The sequence below is a fragment of the Rousettus aegyptiacus genome, unplaced genomic scaffold (assembly GCF_014176215.1).
Source record: "Rousettus aegyptiacus isolate mRouAeg1 unplaced genomic scaffold, mRouAeg1.p scaffold_m13_p_1, whole genome shotgun sequence".
Taxonomy (NCBI): domain Eukaryota; kingdom Metazoa; phylum Chordata; class Mammalia; order Chiroptera; family Pteropodidae; genus Rousettus; species Rousettus aegyptiacus.
This window is the reverse complement of record NW_023416284.1, coordinates 12,513,431-12,529,686: the sequence shown is the minus strand read 5'-3', so window position 1 is coordinate 12,529,686 and position 16,256 is coordinate 12,513,431. Positions and strand designations below refer to the sequence as shown.

The following is a 16,256-nucleotide window of genomic DNA, read 5'->3' as shown; positions in this document are numbered from 1 at the left end:
TGATTATAATGTGTCTTATTTGGAGTTTATTGAGCTTCTTGTATTTGGATGTTCTTGTCTTTCCTCAAATTTAAGACAGTTTTAGCTAGTATTTTTCAGATAAGCTCTCTGCCCCATTTTCTCTCTCTTCTTCCGTAATGCATACATTGTTTGTTTTTTCTTTTGGTGGGTCCCCTATGTTCCTTAGGGTATTCTCAGGCGTTTTCTGTGTATACATCGTCCCCGGGCTTGTGTGTGTGGTTCTCCCCCAGTTCCACTGTACACATGGCTGCTTTAAATTGTTATAATTTTCCTAAGAGTCTTACCCCTGCTTCTTCTCAAAACCTTAAATATTCTGCTGTATTCCTCTGCCTATAATCTCTTGCCCCAGGTACCTGCAGGTCTGAAGTATCTCTGAAGCTCTCATGTAGCTCAGTAGGTGCTGCTGCTTTCAGTGGATTCCAACCAGATATCCGAACTATGCTACTGTTCTCATCAGTGCTCATGAGTCAGGCGAGACAGAAACCGGTTCTCAGGTAGCCCCCAGACAAGCCAGAATGTTGCAAACAAGTTTGACTCTTTTCCTTCTATCCTGAGGGAGGACCTGAGAATTGGGTCACTTTCTCCAGACAATGCCACGCGAGGGAGGGATTGGGGCAAGGGTAGGCAAAAACACCACTATATTTCCTTTCCTTTTGTATGTGGTTGTGTAGAGCTCTGGAAGACAGTTTTCACAAGATTGAAGGTACCTGGAAGGAATGTGGATGAGGAATTATTTTAGGTTCACAGTAAAACATACCACCTGTGGAAATTTGAGAACGTAAACTGTTTCTTAGCCATCAGGAATGGCAAGCAATTTTTTTGTGGAACTTAAGGATAGTAAATGTTTAATATTTTATTTTTCCCCCTCTTTTAACCCCTCCCCGCTTCCACCCCTGACCTATGGATGTTGCCATCTTCCTTTAAGAAATGGATCTCTGAAGGTGGGGCGTCTCCTCTCATGTGCTCACGGCACACACCTGGGGCCTGGCGACGGGGGCTTGGCGCACGCGGGATGTGATCTGTGGCTCCACCCTGGGCATGAACCCAGGATCTTCTGTGTGTAAAGCAGACGTGCTAACCACTACACTATGGAGCTACCCCCAGATGTTTAATATTTTATTAGCAAGAAATAAAGGAGGATCACTTCCAGCTGTAGTATTAATCTAGGTCAGTGTTCTAAAACTTTTTGATTCAGGACCTATTTTAATAAACTCTTAAATAAAAGCTCTTTGGGGTTGTCAGTATTTTTTTGTTATATCTATTAATATTTACTAATATTAATTACTAATATTCATTTTGTATAAAATGTCTGCCATGTACCAGAGTCTACATAAGCATAGTTTGTAATGTTTTCTCTCAAATAAATGATGTTATACGAAAAAACACCTAGTTCACTTTGTGGCTCAGTTGTATAAAATGCTTTTTCTCAATACAACTATCTTACCCCCTTGGTGTGAGGAAGTGCTTTATTTATGTTCTCTCATTTGGTCACACAGTATATAAAAAAGAGACATGCTAAAGCTTCCTTACTATATGATTCCATTTTTAAAACATTCTTTATATGACCAAAAATAGAGATGGAAAGTAGATTAGTGGTTGCTAGGTGTTGGTTAGGTGCGTGAGAGCTGTAGGGAGGAAGGTGGAAGGGAAGAAGGTGCTTGTGGCTATTACAGGGTAGTAGGAGGGATCTTCATTAAGAACCTTTTCTGTATTGTGATTATAGTGGTGGTTACATAAATCTACACATGTAATAAAATTGCCTAGATCTGAATACACACACAGATGTTTGTGCATATAAAACTGATAAAACCTGAATAGGGTTGAAGTATATCAATATTATTTTTCTAGATTTGATATTGTGTTATAGTTACATAAGATGTTACCATTGCGGGTAACTAGATGAAGAGCATATGGAAGCTCTCTGTTTTATTTTTTTTTAAACTTCATGTGAATCTATAATTATCTCCAAATAAAAACTTCACTGTCACATAAATGACATTCATAAGTTTTCTTCATTTTCATTTTCTTTTCTTTTTTAAGTGAGCACATGGCGAGAGTGTGGAAGTGAAGAATATAAAGGCTACCATTGCCTGGATTTTCACTAAGACACCAGTTTTACCCACATTTCTTTTCCATCAATAATACAAATGTCAACACAGGCAAATATTATCTTAGCATTCATATTATGAAAATATTTACCTCGTAGACCCTCTGATCAGGTCTCAGGGGTGCCCATGCTCTGCTGTCCATACTTAGAGAATAAGCAGCATGAAGGTTTAGTCTTCATTTAACTGAGGAAAACAAGTGATGTGCTTAAGACTGCGTATCAGGTTCAGTGATAGGTTTCTGCTTCTCTCTCCAGTGTTTTGTATTGTGCGCTTGTTTAGTGGATGTTATTGTACTTGTGGAAAGGTAGAGTTACAGATGTTTGTAATGATATAGAAAGTAGACGTGAGAAGAGTAAAACTTTGGAATTAACAGATTACACCTGTGCTGTGCAGTATGAAAGCAACTAGCCATATTTGGCTACTTAAATTTAAATTCTAAGTGGTTAAAATGTGTATAAATAAAATTTAAATTGAATTGATGGTTCTAGAGTTCAGCTTTGCAAGATGAAAAAGTTCTAGAGATCTTTTGCACAGTGTGCATATAGTTAGTACTACAGTACATTTAAAAATGTTTAAGATTGCAAATTTTGTGTTTTCTACCACAGTAAAAATTTAATGAATTTATTTAAATAAAATTAAAATGTTATTTGTTGAGTTGCATTGGGTACATTTTAAGTATTCAGTAGCTCCATGTGGCTAATGGCTACCACACTGAACAGTGCAAATATAGAACATTTATAATTGTCGCAGACATTTCTGTTTACACTGGTTGTGTAGCACACAGGAAGACAGTTCTTAAGAGGTTGAAGAGGCTTGAAGCATTGTGGATGCTAACATGGTCATGGTGCTGGCCTAGACATTAAGGTAATACCTTTGCTTCTCTGGCCAGATTTAAGTGTTAAACATTTGTTTGTCTGGTAGATCAGTTTCTCAATATTTATATCTTGTAATAGCTCCTATTAAGAATGAAGGAATACATATATATGCACATACATATATAGAAAAATTTTTAAACAAAATTAAGAACTTTCATAAATCAATAGTAGTAGTCTTTTTAAAATAAAGTTATTGGTGTAGCTGTAGGTAGTCTTTTTTCTACAGATAATAAAAGGCATTATCAACTCAGAGATGATAAAAATAGATTTGCCTCTAGTACCTTTACAGATTTGTATTTTACATTTCAACATTTTTAATCAGTCTGGAATTTTTTTTTGGTACAACGAGTTGAGAGTATATATCCACCTTTCCCCCCTAAATGGTTATCCTGTCATCCAAACACAATTTATTAAGTAATTGTCATTTTCCTACTGATTTGAAATGCTGCCAATACATTCTATATATGTGTGTACTTATTTCAGTATTCTCAATACCATTCATTCCATGTTATTAAATTTTCCTCTGTATCTTTTTTAATGACTAGAAAGGATTATACTCTATGGCCGAATAAATGCTGCTTACATTTATATTTATCTCTTTATTGATTAAATTGTGACCTTCTTAAAGGTTAAAAAACCAGTAGCCACATATCCTCGGCCTCATTTGTGCACGTGGCCTATAGTGTATAGTGTCTTCTTTGTGTTAGAGATCAGTATAGAGATTGTTATGATTTAATTTTCATTGTGATTTATGAGATGACATTTCATTCGTGTTCCAGAAACATTTAGAACTTGGCAAAGTAGACTTTCTCCTGGGTTTTCTGGGTCGCTCTGCTTTTTTATATCACATGAAGGGGAGCTGAAGAACAGAGGCTATATCTTCATTATGTTTTTATTTTAAAAGTAATTCATTCTTTTAAGCCATGAAAAAGGACAAACACAAAGTACAAAGGTATATGAAATAAGACCTACAAGTTGTATCCTATACTCCCTATCTAATTCCCATTTCTCTGAAGAAGCCAATATTAAATTTGCTACATATCGTCCTAAGATATTTTATATGTTAATGAGTATAATATACACATATATCAAAAAACTTCACAAGTGGGGTGATTTTGTACTTAACAGTTCTCTGATTTGCTTCTGTCAATTAAGTTATATATCTCTTTCCATGACAGTGTATTCATATTTACCTCATTCTTTTTAAAATTACACTATAATTACATTCACTGAATATAGTATAGCTTCACTTCTCCCCTGTAAATGAAAATTTAGAGTGTTTTCCTATTATGAATATATCTGTAGGGCAAATTCCTTGAAATAGAATTGTGGAGTCAAAAGGATAAGCTTATATAAAATTTAATAAGTATCACCTAATAGTTCTTTAAAAGGTTATGGCAACTAAATTTTTCAATCTGATTTGTGTGTGTGCACACACGCATGCCAATATAGAACTTAGTCTTTATGGCAGTGTAAAACTGTTTAAGGTGAAGAGTCTTAAAACCTTTCTTTTCTGAGTTGTATGTGAAGTGCTTAGAATATTACCTGAAACATCATAAGAGCTATATAAATGTTTTGTTATGATTATTTTTGTTGGCTAAAGTCCATTGTATTATATTATAATAATCGAAAATCCTCGTGTTTTCACATATTCATATTTTGAAAACCATCACATCTGGACCCAAGGTGCGGTTAGTGTGTTCTGTCTTGTTACAGAATTCACCTGCAGATTTTTATCCTTCATTGTCTAAATCACTGTTTTTAAAATAATTATTATGGACTTAAAGGTTATGCATATTGTAGAACTGTTTTTATTGGCTTGTCTTCAGTGGCATTCTGTTAACAATTTGTTAACACCATTTGCTAGTCGTTTTTGTTACTATTGTGTTCTTATCTCCCCAGTTAATAAAAAGGGATCGGTGACTCAAGAGGGTTCATTGAAACATAAAAGTAATGATGAAAATAAGAATGTACATCAATAACTCTTGTTAACTTGGACAGTGGACTGGATTGCAATTTAAATATGAAATATTCATGTATATGTCCTTGGAGAAGTAAATCTTTGTGATAACTTTGAAAGTATTTGAAAAGAGAAAGTGCAAACAAAATGTATGAGTACCAAAATGACACTCCATTGATCTATCCCTAGTTCTCTACGTGTTTGATGTGATGAAACATATTCATAGTGTTCCTATTCAAGTTCTTGTGATATTTTCAGCAAAGATAAGGGCACGTTAATCAAGTTATTCAAAAATGTCTTAATCTAATAAACTGGATTTATCATGTCCTCAAATGCAAAGAAGAGATGAAAAGCATAGTACCATCTTTCATAGGTACACTCCTTGCAACAACGTCTAAGTCACGCCATTCCTAAGAAATTTTGAAAGCCAGCTTCAGAGAATGAGCAAAAGCTGAGTGAGCCCTTGGCAAAATTCCTTTCTCGGTGCCCTTATTAAAATCTTATACCGCTAATGCACAATAGCGTACATTGTAAAAGGGGAATTATTTCCATGCGTGGGTGTCATCAGATATTACTTTGCATTTTGATGGAATTGCTTGTGTGGAGAGTATGAATCAGCTGTTAACATACATACAATTTAAATTATAAGGAGTACTTGATTATTTTTTGCTGTTTGTAATAGTAAGTCCAAGCTAAAGGAAAATAAATTCTTTGTTTTTAATCATTCTGAGAATGATGATATAGTCTCAGTATTAACAGAGTACTACTAGTACACTATTTTTGTGGCCAGTAATGGTGATATTACTGAATGAAAGACTTTGTATCTGAATGCTAATCGACATCCTGTTTTTTCAGTTAGTTTTAGGGTGTTACAGCCTTATGTGGATCTAGTGTTGAAGATATTAGTGAAAATTTTGAATAAGGTCTATTATGGCCATCTTGAATGTTTTCAGCATCTTTTATGAGAGGGCAAGTTCTGACCTAACTTTTTGAATAGAAAGAGATAACATTTCTTTATATTTTTATAAGTGGTACATCTCAACATTGTGTTTAGTTTCTTGACAGGCAGAAGCTTATGCTTCAATATACTACCAACTAAATGTTGAGAATAAAGTGTCAAGATTTCCTCAGACCAGAGATCCTCACCACTGAGAATATGACTTCCTTAACATTTGATGACTTTCTTTAATTTGATAAAGAATGAAATTGATTTTATGTTTTATGACTATATCCAGATTTTTAAATAGAATTTGATGGAATACTTTTCCAATTTAAATGTATTTATAGTTAATAAAACGTCCATTTATCACTCCTTTTTAAGTTAAAATAGTCAAACTCCCAGATTTCCAAAGTTTGAGTGTGATCCACACACATAAACTTAGTGTCTAAAACAGTGCTAAAAGTTTTGATGAGAAGCTTCTGAATAACTTTTGGGTCATGTTTGATCCAATATTACCTGTCTGATAAGTTCAATATGGTCGCTGCTGTGTATTTAAATTAAAGTGTGTGGTTGTTTTGTTTTGTTTTGTTTTTTAAGCAAAGTCGGACTACTTCCTAGACATATCATTTATTTAGTTACCTTGGGTAAGACACTTAAAATTTCTGACCCTTGATTACCTCCTTTGTAAAACTGACACTATGGTAAATAAAGGTGATTGATTGTTTAGTAATTGACTTTACTTCATTTAATCTTAGCAACTGCCTTGTGACGTAGGTGTGTTACTTCTTTTTACATTTATGGGGAAGACAACTTACTTGCCCAAGCTAATGACAGTAGTAAGTGGCGGTTGTTAGGATCTGAATCCAAGCCCTGTGATTCTGTGTCTACTGCTCTTGCCAGCATTTCATTTTAAACATAAGTATTTTTTCCCTAAAATCACTAGCGCATAGTATATTATTCTGTAGCATTTAACATGGATTCATAATGAAACTCTTATGTTCCTATTTTCAGAAAACTTATAGCAAATTAGTATATATTACTTATTTCAGGCTTTTATCTAAAGTTCTTATTGATCATGGTATAAGCAGTGAGGCAGAAGAACAGTGCTATAGTAGTTAACTAAGTGAACTGCTAATTTGGCTCTGGGATGGCTTCCTCAGTGGCTACCTTAGCTTGTAGGTACTTTGGAAAACTTGCCACAGCAGTAACAGGTTCTCAGTCGTGCTTGGTTTTGTTTGTGGATGGGCTGTCCATTTCAGAAACAGATGAATTGACGGTGAGTGGTGCTCTTTGTACTCATGGGATCAAATAATTGCACCTGGATATTGGATTGCAGATGTTTCTCATCACAGGTGGTTTATAGTAACCCCTAAAAAATGTTACTGTGATTCTGGATTGCTGGATATTGTGATAAAGATAAATTTAAAAAGTAGAGCTGTGAACCCCATTAATAAATATTTCTATAAACTTTTTAAAAACACTTTAGATTTAAGTTACCATGCCATATTTATTTAAAATATGATATTGTTCTTGCTATTCTTTGACAGACCCCTTATCCCTCTGGACAGAATGCAGGTCCAACCACGTTGGTATATCCTCAAGCCCCTCAGACAATGAATTCACAACCTCAAACCCGTTCTCCGGTAAGTAAACGGAAGCTTGTTCTAGATAATGTTTTCCACCTAAGTTTGTGTTTGTAGCAGCTTGGGTTCCTTCGGCTAATATTTTTACTTGATTTTTGAAATTTTTCCTAAAGACAATTTATTGTCGTTGTTGTTATATTGCTTAGCATCGCATATTCAGACCTCTCGCTATAGGAATAATTAAATTTATTAAGAAAAAGAAGAAATGGAATCTTCTTTTACTATTCTGTGGCATGATTTTTAAAAGATTTCAGTTGCATTCAAGTTTACGTCATTTCAGTTCTTAATTTGTTAGTTGTACTGTTCAAAATTCAAGAGAAGAGAAAGTACAATGATTTTAAAAGTAAATTTTATTAATTAAACTCTTAAATTCAAGTAGTTTGGGAAGTAAGACTTCTGAACTAGACCAGTTCTGTTTGACAGTACATATGCATGACATACACGAGTGGTGTATTCATTTTTTTAGATGGTAAATAAACTGTCGTACAGATGTAAACGCTGTCATCCTCTTTGCTCATCCTTTACATGGATTGCAATAAGTATTGCAAAGACTGAATTTACTCAAGGTTCATCCTTCTGTTTCACAAAAGTGTACAGTGGCTTCAGCTGTCCATTCCTTAGAACGTCGTTTTCTGCCCTGCATGATTAGTTTTTCCTAGAAGATGCTTCTGTAACAGCTCACATTGTATCTCACATTCCTACTTGTACCTCACCTCTGTGTTTTCCTCAGATTATAGGGATCTTCTTTTGGTTCCCCACCCCTGCTTTTTTCGCCTGTAGTACAGAATGTGTCATTGCATTAGCTCCTATTCATTTAGCTTTATGCATGAATTTAGAAATGTTGAAATGTATAAAAGAATTGCTCAAAGAACTAGGAGAGCATAGACTGCACCAAATGTAATCTCTTTTCTTACCCTCTTCCTATCTTTCTTTTCCCTGTTGCCCTCTTCTCCAATACCTGTTCTTAGATCCTGGTTCTCCCCAGGGGGTGGAGGAACCATTCTAAAGAGGTGGGCCTTTGGTCCTAGTTGCCTGTTTGCTTGTCTTTTTTATTTTTATTTTTATTTTTTATTTTTGCTGAAATGGTCAACAAGATGTCTGATGCAAGTTTTGTTCTGAGAGTGGTTTGGGGATGTGGACACTTGACTGCTTGGAGTGGGCCTGTGATCTCATCAGATTAATTTAGATAGGCCCCGGTTCCAATCATTAAACATGGAACGTTATGGTAAGCTCTTACTGCAAAGAATTCTGTAGCCCTTTTTACCCTTAAGCCCCCTTTTATAATTACTGGAAAAAAATTTGAATTTACATGGTTAGAACTGGCGCAAAACCTGACTGAAGAGCTGCATCTCTAAACCAGTTTTTTTGACAGCCCAGCAGAACAGTGCCAATACATTGCACAGACAACTGGAAGAGGAGGAAGGTTTTGGAACAGACTCCCGTTTACAGGTCCTTGGCTGGAAGAGGCTGGATAAAATACTGCATTGTAAGCAATATAACAAACTGTACTTCTTGCAGGCAGTGGTGCCTCTGGCACTCATTATTTTTGACCACATCCATTTATTGGCTGATGAACAGAAATGCATTGATTGCTCCCTCTCTGAAAGTCTAACTTAGCATGGCAGTTTCTGCCAGGCACAGTGGGGAAAAGAATAACAAATTGGGTGGGTCTTCTCTATCGGGAATTAGACAGGAGTAATTTGGGGTTTAGATTTTTCTTTATTTTAAACTCGAAGAGGGATAGCCCTTTCACATAAATTTGATTTTAAAAGATAAATTTCAAGGCTTCTCTTTCCCTTTTTCCAATTTATAATCAAATATTAAGGGGGAAATTGTAGTTGTCAGCCATTTTTCTGTGGTCATAAACTCTTCAGCTACTATCCTATGCAGTTTTTGCCATCCGCTCTGCTAGTGACCATTACCACCCCATTACTAAAAACCACACACATAACATTCCATTACATACCCCAAAACAAGTGCAAGACTAGCAAACCCCAGACTACTCTTGCTTGTTGTTTTGGGTCCAATTTTCTTTATTTCATTTGTGTTGGTGCTGGGAGGGTGAAGTTTGGGATACGAAACTTGGCAGGATTGCATTTTCTTTTTACATCCCAAGTTGCCATAGTCTAGTCTCATCCATCCCACAGCTATCCCAACTGGTGAGGAGAGGTAAGCTGTTGCACTAAGGAAGGGACCCGCCCCATGGCTTTGTAGAGCAGCTAAAGCTTACTCCATTCTATTTCTGCATTAATGGGCCATTGGCAATTGCACAGTTTAGGCTTTTCTGTTCTTCCCCGGACAGCTGCCTTTGCAATCCAACTGGCTTCAAGTGGCCCCCCTCCCTCCTTCAGGTTATCTTTGTGCCTGTATTTCTATTTAGTACTTCTTAGTATCTTAGTTAAATTCATATTGTTGAAAATCTTGTTTAAAAGTAAAAAAATACTGATAAGCTATTTATCTGTTCCATTGTACTGGAACTCTTTAAGCAGTAGTTTGTTTTTTAAAAGCTTCCAAAATAGTGAAGCTATTGAATGCTTTATTGGGAGAGGGGGAGAGTTTGGCTTTTGCAGTAACCTGTAACCGTTGATTATTTTTATACTTTATGGTGCTAAGTGGCAAAGTTACGTCACTGTTTTGTTGGCCATGCCCAGTTACCAACTGTGCACAGATGAGCGAGTGAGTGGGTGGATGGGACGGGTGGCATTAACATTGGATCCAAGTTCACGGAAGGCTGCTTTCCTTAATATCTACAGTCCTCATCATCTTAAAGAGTCCTTTAAAAAAAAAGAAAGAACAAAAAAAGAAACGGAAGTTTCTGTTTTTCACACGAGCCAGCAGCGACTACAGTTTGTTCTGTTGCTTACAGGTACCCGTAGGTTTAAGACTATTGTCATTCCAAATGAAAAACTCAATAGCCAATGGTGACTAGTGCAAAATAGACTAGGGTATTTCCCCACTAACTTAAGTTGTTGTTTTTTAAAATATATGTATAATTTTGTAAGGTACTCTTCTTGCTCATAGAAAGTTCTCTTTTGACTGGAACATTCCAAATATATAAAGTTTCAACTTTTATTTTAGAGCCTTAGAAATGGGACCTTTCTGTGGAACAGTGATAAGACAGGTACTGCTGTACTCAGGTTAATTTTTTAACATGGCCCTTCTCTCCCATTTTCTTCAAAAGTGTCATGAAGAAACATCTCACTTCCACCCCCTACTTTCATACCACATGGGTGGTATTGCCTATTCTTGAAACTTGATGTCCATAGTAGAGGTATGATATGTTTTCTTTTCGTAATTGGAAAACTGAAAATATGAGACCTCAGTTTCTTTGAAGCAAAGATGTTCTGCAAGAACCATACCTGTCATTATCATCATTCTGAAAACTGTTTTACGGTGGTTAGCAAATATAATGGATGACCTAACAGCCCCTAATCGTATAGGTTATAGGGAGCTCATCAAGTTATGCTAAATAACTTCAAAATGTGTTAAGGCGCTTTTTTCATTACTTCAACAATAGGTGACATTTTAGCTTCTTAAGGCGAATTCTTGATAGAACTATCTTCAGCCGTCTCCTACATTGTGGCTTGTGCTTCACTATAATTTAAAAAATGATTTTACATGAAATAATGCAGTTGGGAAATAATTCCAAATCTCTTGAAAATACTATTGCAGGTAACTTAAATTCTGAGTATGAGAGATTGTTCTTAGTTAATCTTCAGTTCCCCTGTAGTAACTACCTATAGTAAGGAAGGCTCTGTAGGAAATAAAACCACTGAGGAAATATTTTTTAACTCCTTCAGTGTATTAAATAAAAGCCCTATAGAATTTCCATTCAAAACTACTTCCTAAGTATTTTCTTTTTACTATTAAAAAGTGTGGTTAACATTTTAATGGTTAATATATTAGTAGCCAGTACATGACAGTATGTACCTGAACATTTTTCTCTGTCCTTTTTAGTAAAATCACATTGGAAGCTTCATTTTGCTCTGATAAAGAATTATTTGACCTTAGAGGTTTAGTATTTAAAATTTTATGGGTGAAAAAAGTTTTTTTTCCATTCTAAGTTAGGGAAAGTAAGAGTTGGATTGCATATTATCTGCTTTTCAAGTATTCTATCATTTACCTGAGAAGTTATGTTTTCTTTTGTGTTTATTCTCAGTATCAGATAGCAGTAGGTACATATGTACAGTGTTGTGCTGTTGTGTAATTGAGAGATTTGCCTTCTTTTATTCTTTTTTTCTTCCTGAGCTTATTACAGTACCACTTTGATTACTCATGTTAGAGAGTGATGTTCTTTACTAGCTCTTTGCTTTGATATGCCTGGTATTAAACTTTACTAGTTAATTGCATTTAAACATAATTATTTATATATTTAAATATATATTTATAAGTTATAAATATATATTTAATATAATATAATACATAAATATATAAATAAAAGTTTATTCTTTAACTCCAAGAAATAAAGGAAGATACCAAAACTTCCATTTCATGTGTGAGATATCCCATTTAACTTAAGTAAATTTGAAATGAGGCCTGTTACATTTTTTATTTCCTGTTGGACAGTACAATAACCTCCTGGCTATTTCTTGGAACATAAAAGCATTTCTCATTCCCTCCAGCTCTATCAGTTACAAAAGTACACTTGACTTTCATGCGTTTGTCTTAATATAACCCTTAGTGTTTCAAAATTTCTTTTATTTTAGGGTTATTATTATTATTTTTTAATCTACACATTCCTGTCAGGGAAGCGCCCTTACTCATGCTTAACAGCTTAGCTGTTTCTCTCCCAGCTGATAAATGGCAAACTATTCCTGGTAGTGGTGTTAACCTGTTGAATCTTAGTACCTGTCTGTCACTGTCCTGCAGCAAAGCTTTGACTGTTTGTGTTCCTTTTTTTCTTGTGGTTTTTTTTTCTTTTGGCATATTGTGTGACGTTTTGGTTTTTGTTGTGGTGTTTCTGACTCTTTGTGCCTTTCCTTTTGTGTTTGTTCTCCCTCCTCTTCTCAGTTTGCAGCGGGGCCTCGACCTGCCCATCATCAGGTACTGTACCCTTGCCCCTTCACTATCACCCTTAACTAACCGGTGGGGGCTTTAGTAGCTGCTCTCTTAGAATGCTGCCATTCCTCAGAACCCCTCAAACCGCTCTCGTCAAGAGTAGCCTGTCAGATGTAATTCAGTTCTTTTTGTCCTTCACTATTTCATAGCATTTTCTTGGCAATAAACCCATTTACTTCTGTTTATGACACAATTGAAAAAAATTATTACTTTTTGTCCAAAAAACAATTGCTCTGAATTTAGAGGCCCTTGAAACATTATGGACATCTTAAACCCACGCAGGTTTTGTGGATTAAGTTTAAATTAACCGGAATGGAACAGGCAACATTCTAAGGGTTTTCTATTAACATTCTGATGTAACTTGTATTGATGTGTATAAAATAGCATTAGTATTTCTAAAACCACTAATCTCAGTTACTAACCTAGACTTAATAACAAATAGATTAACAATAATATACATTCATTTGCTATATAGAATTATCTTTATTCTTAAAATACATGGAAATTAAATACCTTATTTAATATTTTCAGCCTGTTCTTTTAAATGAAGTAATTGTATAAATGAAAATTTCAAAAAATGTGTATACCAATACTAGTTTATTTAGCAGGAGTATACCACAGGGGTTGGTTTGAGAGAAAAATAAAAACTTTCAAGTTCCTCTACAAATAACTTTTTATGGAGTGTTTTGAAGCATTTTCTTTTGCTGTAGTAGAAAGAGCCTGGGTTCATATTAACCAGCTCTACTGTATAACCAGCTGAGTTATGCAGATCTTTTTCTGAGCCACAGTTTCCTCATACGTAAAATGGGGATAAATACTCTCTGTTAGAGATAAGTTAGCCGACACAAAGTGAGCAGTCCATATGTGGTAGCTTTTTAAATATTGTTATGCATCATATTGCAATTTGACAAAATGAGAGAAATGTCACCAGTGTTTTACCTGTGGTGTCATATTTAGAATTCATTTTACTGAGTAGATGGATATTATTTAATTGAAGGATTTCATGGTCCTACAGTGATTTAATATAAGGCTCTATTTCTCAAAATATTGTCTTTCCCATTTAGAGAATGTAAAGAGATTCTGAGGTGTTAGACACTTTGCAAGAGAACTCAGGGATGGTTGTATGAAGCGGATGGCAATTCTTTGGATTTGATTAAGAAATAAAACTTGGGTATTTTTTAGTATCAAGAGCTAGTATTGTTATAGTGCTTTAAGAGCTTGGACTTTGGTATTAGGTAGGCCTCATTTTGACTCTTCCTAATTAAGTGTGTGTTTTGGGGTATGTTATTGTTTTCAGCCTCGGTTTTCTGATTTGTAACATGGGGGCAGTATTAATACCCATCTAAGACTGATGTGAAAAGTAAACGAGATAATGCAAATAAAATAATTAGAATTTTGGTGTGTACTAGTAATATTTTAAAAAGATAATCCCTTAGGTGAAAAGATTGATTATAATTTTTTTAAAACTTAGAGGCCATAGAAGCAAGGCTTAAATTTTAGTCAGGAGTCAAGGTAGATACTCCTGATGGAGAAACCTGGGAGATCTCTGCTCAAGAAGCAGAGCAAACGACTATTGACAGAGAAAAATCATTTTTGAGCTCCTTGCTACAAGGCTAGTAAGTATTTCTGTAACTTGTGTTCAATAGCAATGGTCCTCAAATAGGGATGTTGTGGTGAAGCCTTTATAAATAGTCAGCTTTGGGAAAATCTGTTTTCTAAGCTTTCTTCTAAGAGGTTGTGGTACATTTTGTCTTTCTTCGATTCCAGCAACCAAAGAAAACTTTAAGGAATCTTTGTAAAAAAAAGACTAATTTCAGCCTTGACTTCATTTTTCATGTGTAATATAACCAAAAAGGTATTGATAGGTTGGTTCTTCATTTAGCTGTAGAATGACGCTTGGGAATTATGGCATGTTTAAACTATTAAAAAAATAGGACTATACATGTGTGTATATTTATTATTTATTCATCAGCAAGAAAAATAATTACTTGCCAACATGAGTTTTTGAAGATGGGTTCTTAAATGCAGGACAAATAGAGAACATTGCTTTGGGATGCAAAAACTTCAGATAGCTGGCTGCTTTTTACTACATCAGTCTTCCTTTCTAAACACTAGTTAAATTTTGTTTACTATACCACAGAGAATTAAGTGAAAAGGAAATATATAACCTTGACCCAGGCAGCAGCAGTAGTTATCTTAGAGAAATAAAGAGGAGTGTCATGAGGATGAGGTGGCACTGCTAAGCGGGAGGTAGCTGAACCAGCCTTGCGGTGTGGCATTGAGTAAATCGTTAGGAAGAGCTTGCTATTTTGTGTGCACGAGTGTAGGGAGCAGTTTGTTTTGTTTCACTGTGGAATAGGTATGGGCATTTTGGGTGGGATAATCAGTCATGAAAAACTCTGAAACTGCAGTTTATTGAGCATCCTTTGTGCTCTAAATGCCAGTAAAATTCCACTGGCGACAAAAACTAAACAGAATAAGCAGCGTCATACATTTCTAGATACCCTCTATGGAGGTGATACTATTTCCCACTTGAGAACCAGTGGCTGCATGCTGTCTGTATTTAAGAGGATAATCTTCTTAGATCTAAAGTCAGGTAGAGACCGAAATCCTGAGAGATTCACAAAGAAGGATGTGCTCATAATACAAAATAAGACATAGAGATTTACATAATTAAAGCAGTACAGTAAAAAACATACAGAGAAAGGAGGAAACATCTATGTCCTGGGATATTTTTGGTTTGCTGTGCTTAAGACTTAGAGTTGAATTCAAGGCAGAAATGGTTTTTTCATCCGTGATTGTTTGCTTTCTCCAGGAAAAGAAGTAAATCAAAGGTTAGAATTAGAATTAGTCTTGAATAGTTAGAATTAGTGAATAGATTTCTCATTTCTCCTTTACTTCATTATTCATCGGTGGCTTCCTTTCTGATCACAGCCTTTTATGCTTTCATCTTGTTATTTTTTAATTTTTTACAAAATAATTGATGCTAGGTGATGTTTCCTATGATGGTTGTTTCCGGAAGTCCAGTAGTAAATATGTAACTTTTTGTGGAGGCTTAATAACAACTCGTCCTGTCAATATTGCAAACAAAGTATATTAAGTATTATGTAGGTGAGCTATTTGGAGATAATTGCTTGTGAAAAGAAAACACCATTATTCAGTTTTGTAATTTAAAACCTGTATATTTTTTCTTAACAAACAGAGACTCATGGACATGGACAATAGACTAATGTTTATCAGAGGGTAGTGGGAGAGGGGGAAGGAGGGAGGTAGATGGGGTAAAAAGGGTCAAATATATGGCGACATTAAAGAATTAAAAAATAAATTAAGTAAAAAAAAAATAAAGCCTATATATTTTTTCTTCTTTGTAAAATGAAGTTATCTGAATTGAAATGAAACAAAATTTTGGATAGTAAACATTTTTAGTTTAATCCAACTATTAAACTGTTATATGTTTCTTGTACTTTTATTTAGAAGATCTTATGTGTAGCCAGACAGGCCTTTCTGAGTCTCTCAAGTCAGGAATACCATGCTTCAGTTAGCATTATCTTAGCCACATCTTCTTGGTGCTATTAGTTTTTGGCTTTTGCAGGGATTCTTTAGATTAATAAAGATGTTCTGTTCTTTTTGCATTTTATAATGAAGAGAGCT

General features: G+C 34.9%; 1 protein-coding gene across 40 annotated transcripts in view; it reads left to right on the top strand.

Moving 5' to 3' along the window:
• The window catches only part of EIF4G3 (eukaryotic translation initiation factor 4 gamma 3), a 267,806-nt gene that overhangs the window by 122,865 nt on the left and 128,685 nt on the right, over positions 1–16,256 (top strand). For 14 of the 40 annotated variants that reach the window (XM_036229572.1, XM_036229570.1, XM_036229598.1 and 11 more), the window contains 4 exons: positions 7,452–7,547; positions 8,516–8,557; positions 8,920–9,033; positions 12,558–12,590. In XM_036229572.1, coding sequence (XP_036085465.1) covers positions 7,452–7,547; positions 8,516–8,557; positions 8,920–9,033; positions 12,558–12,590 — 285 coding nt within the window. Of the gene's footprint in view, positions 1–7,451; positions 7,548–8,515; positions 8,558–8,919; positions 9,034–10,728; positions 10,819–12,557; positions 12,591–16,256 lie in introns of those variants that run through there. The other 26 variants (XM_036229665.1, XM_036229662.1, XM_036229651.1 and 23 more) reach the window with 8 other exon arrangements.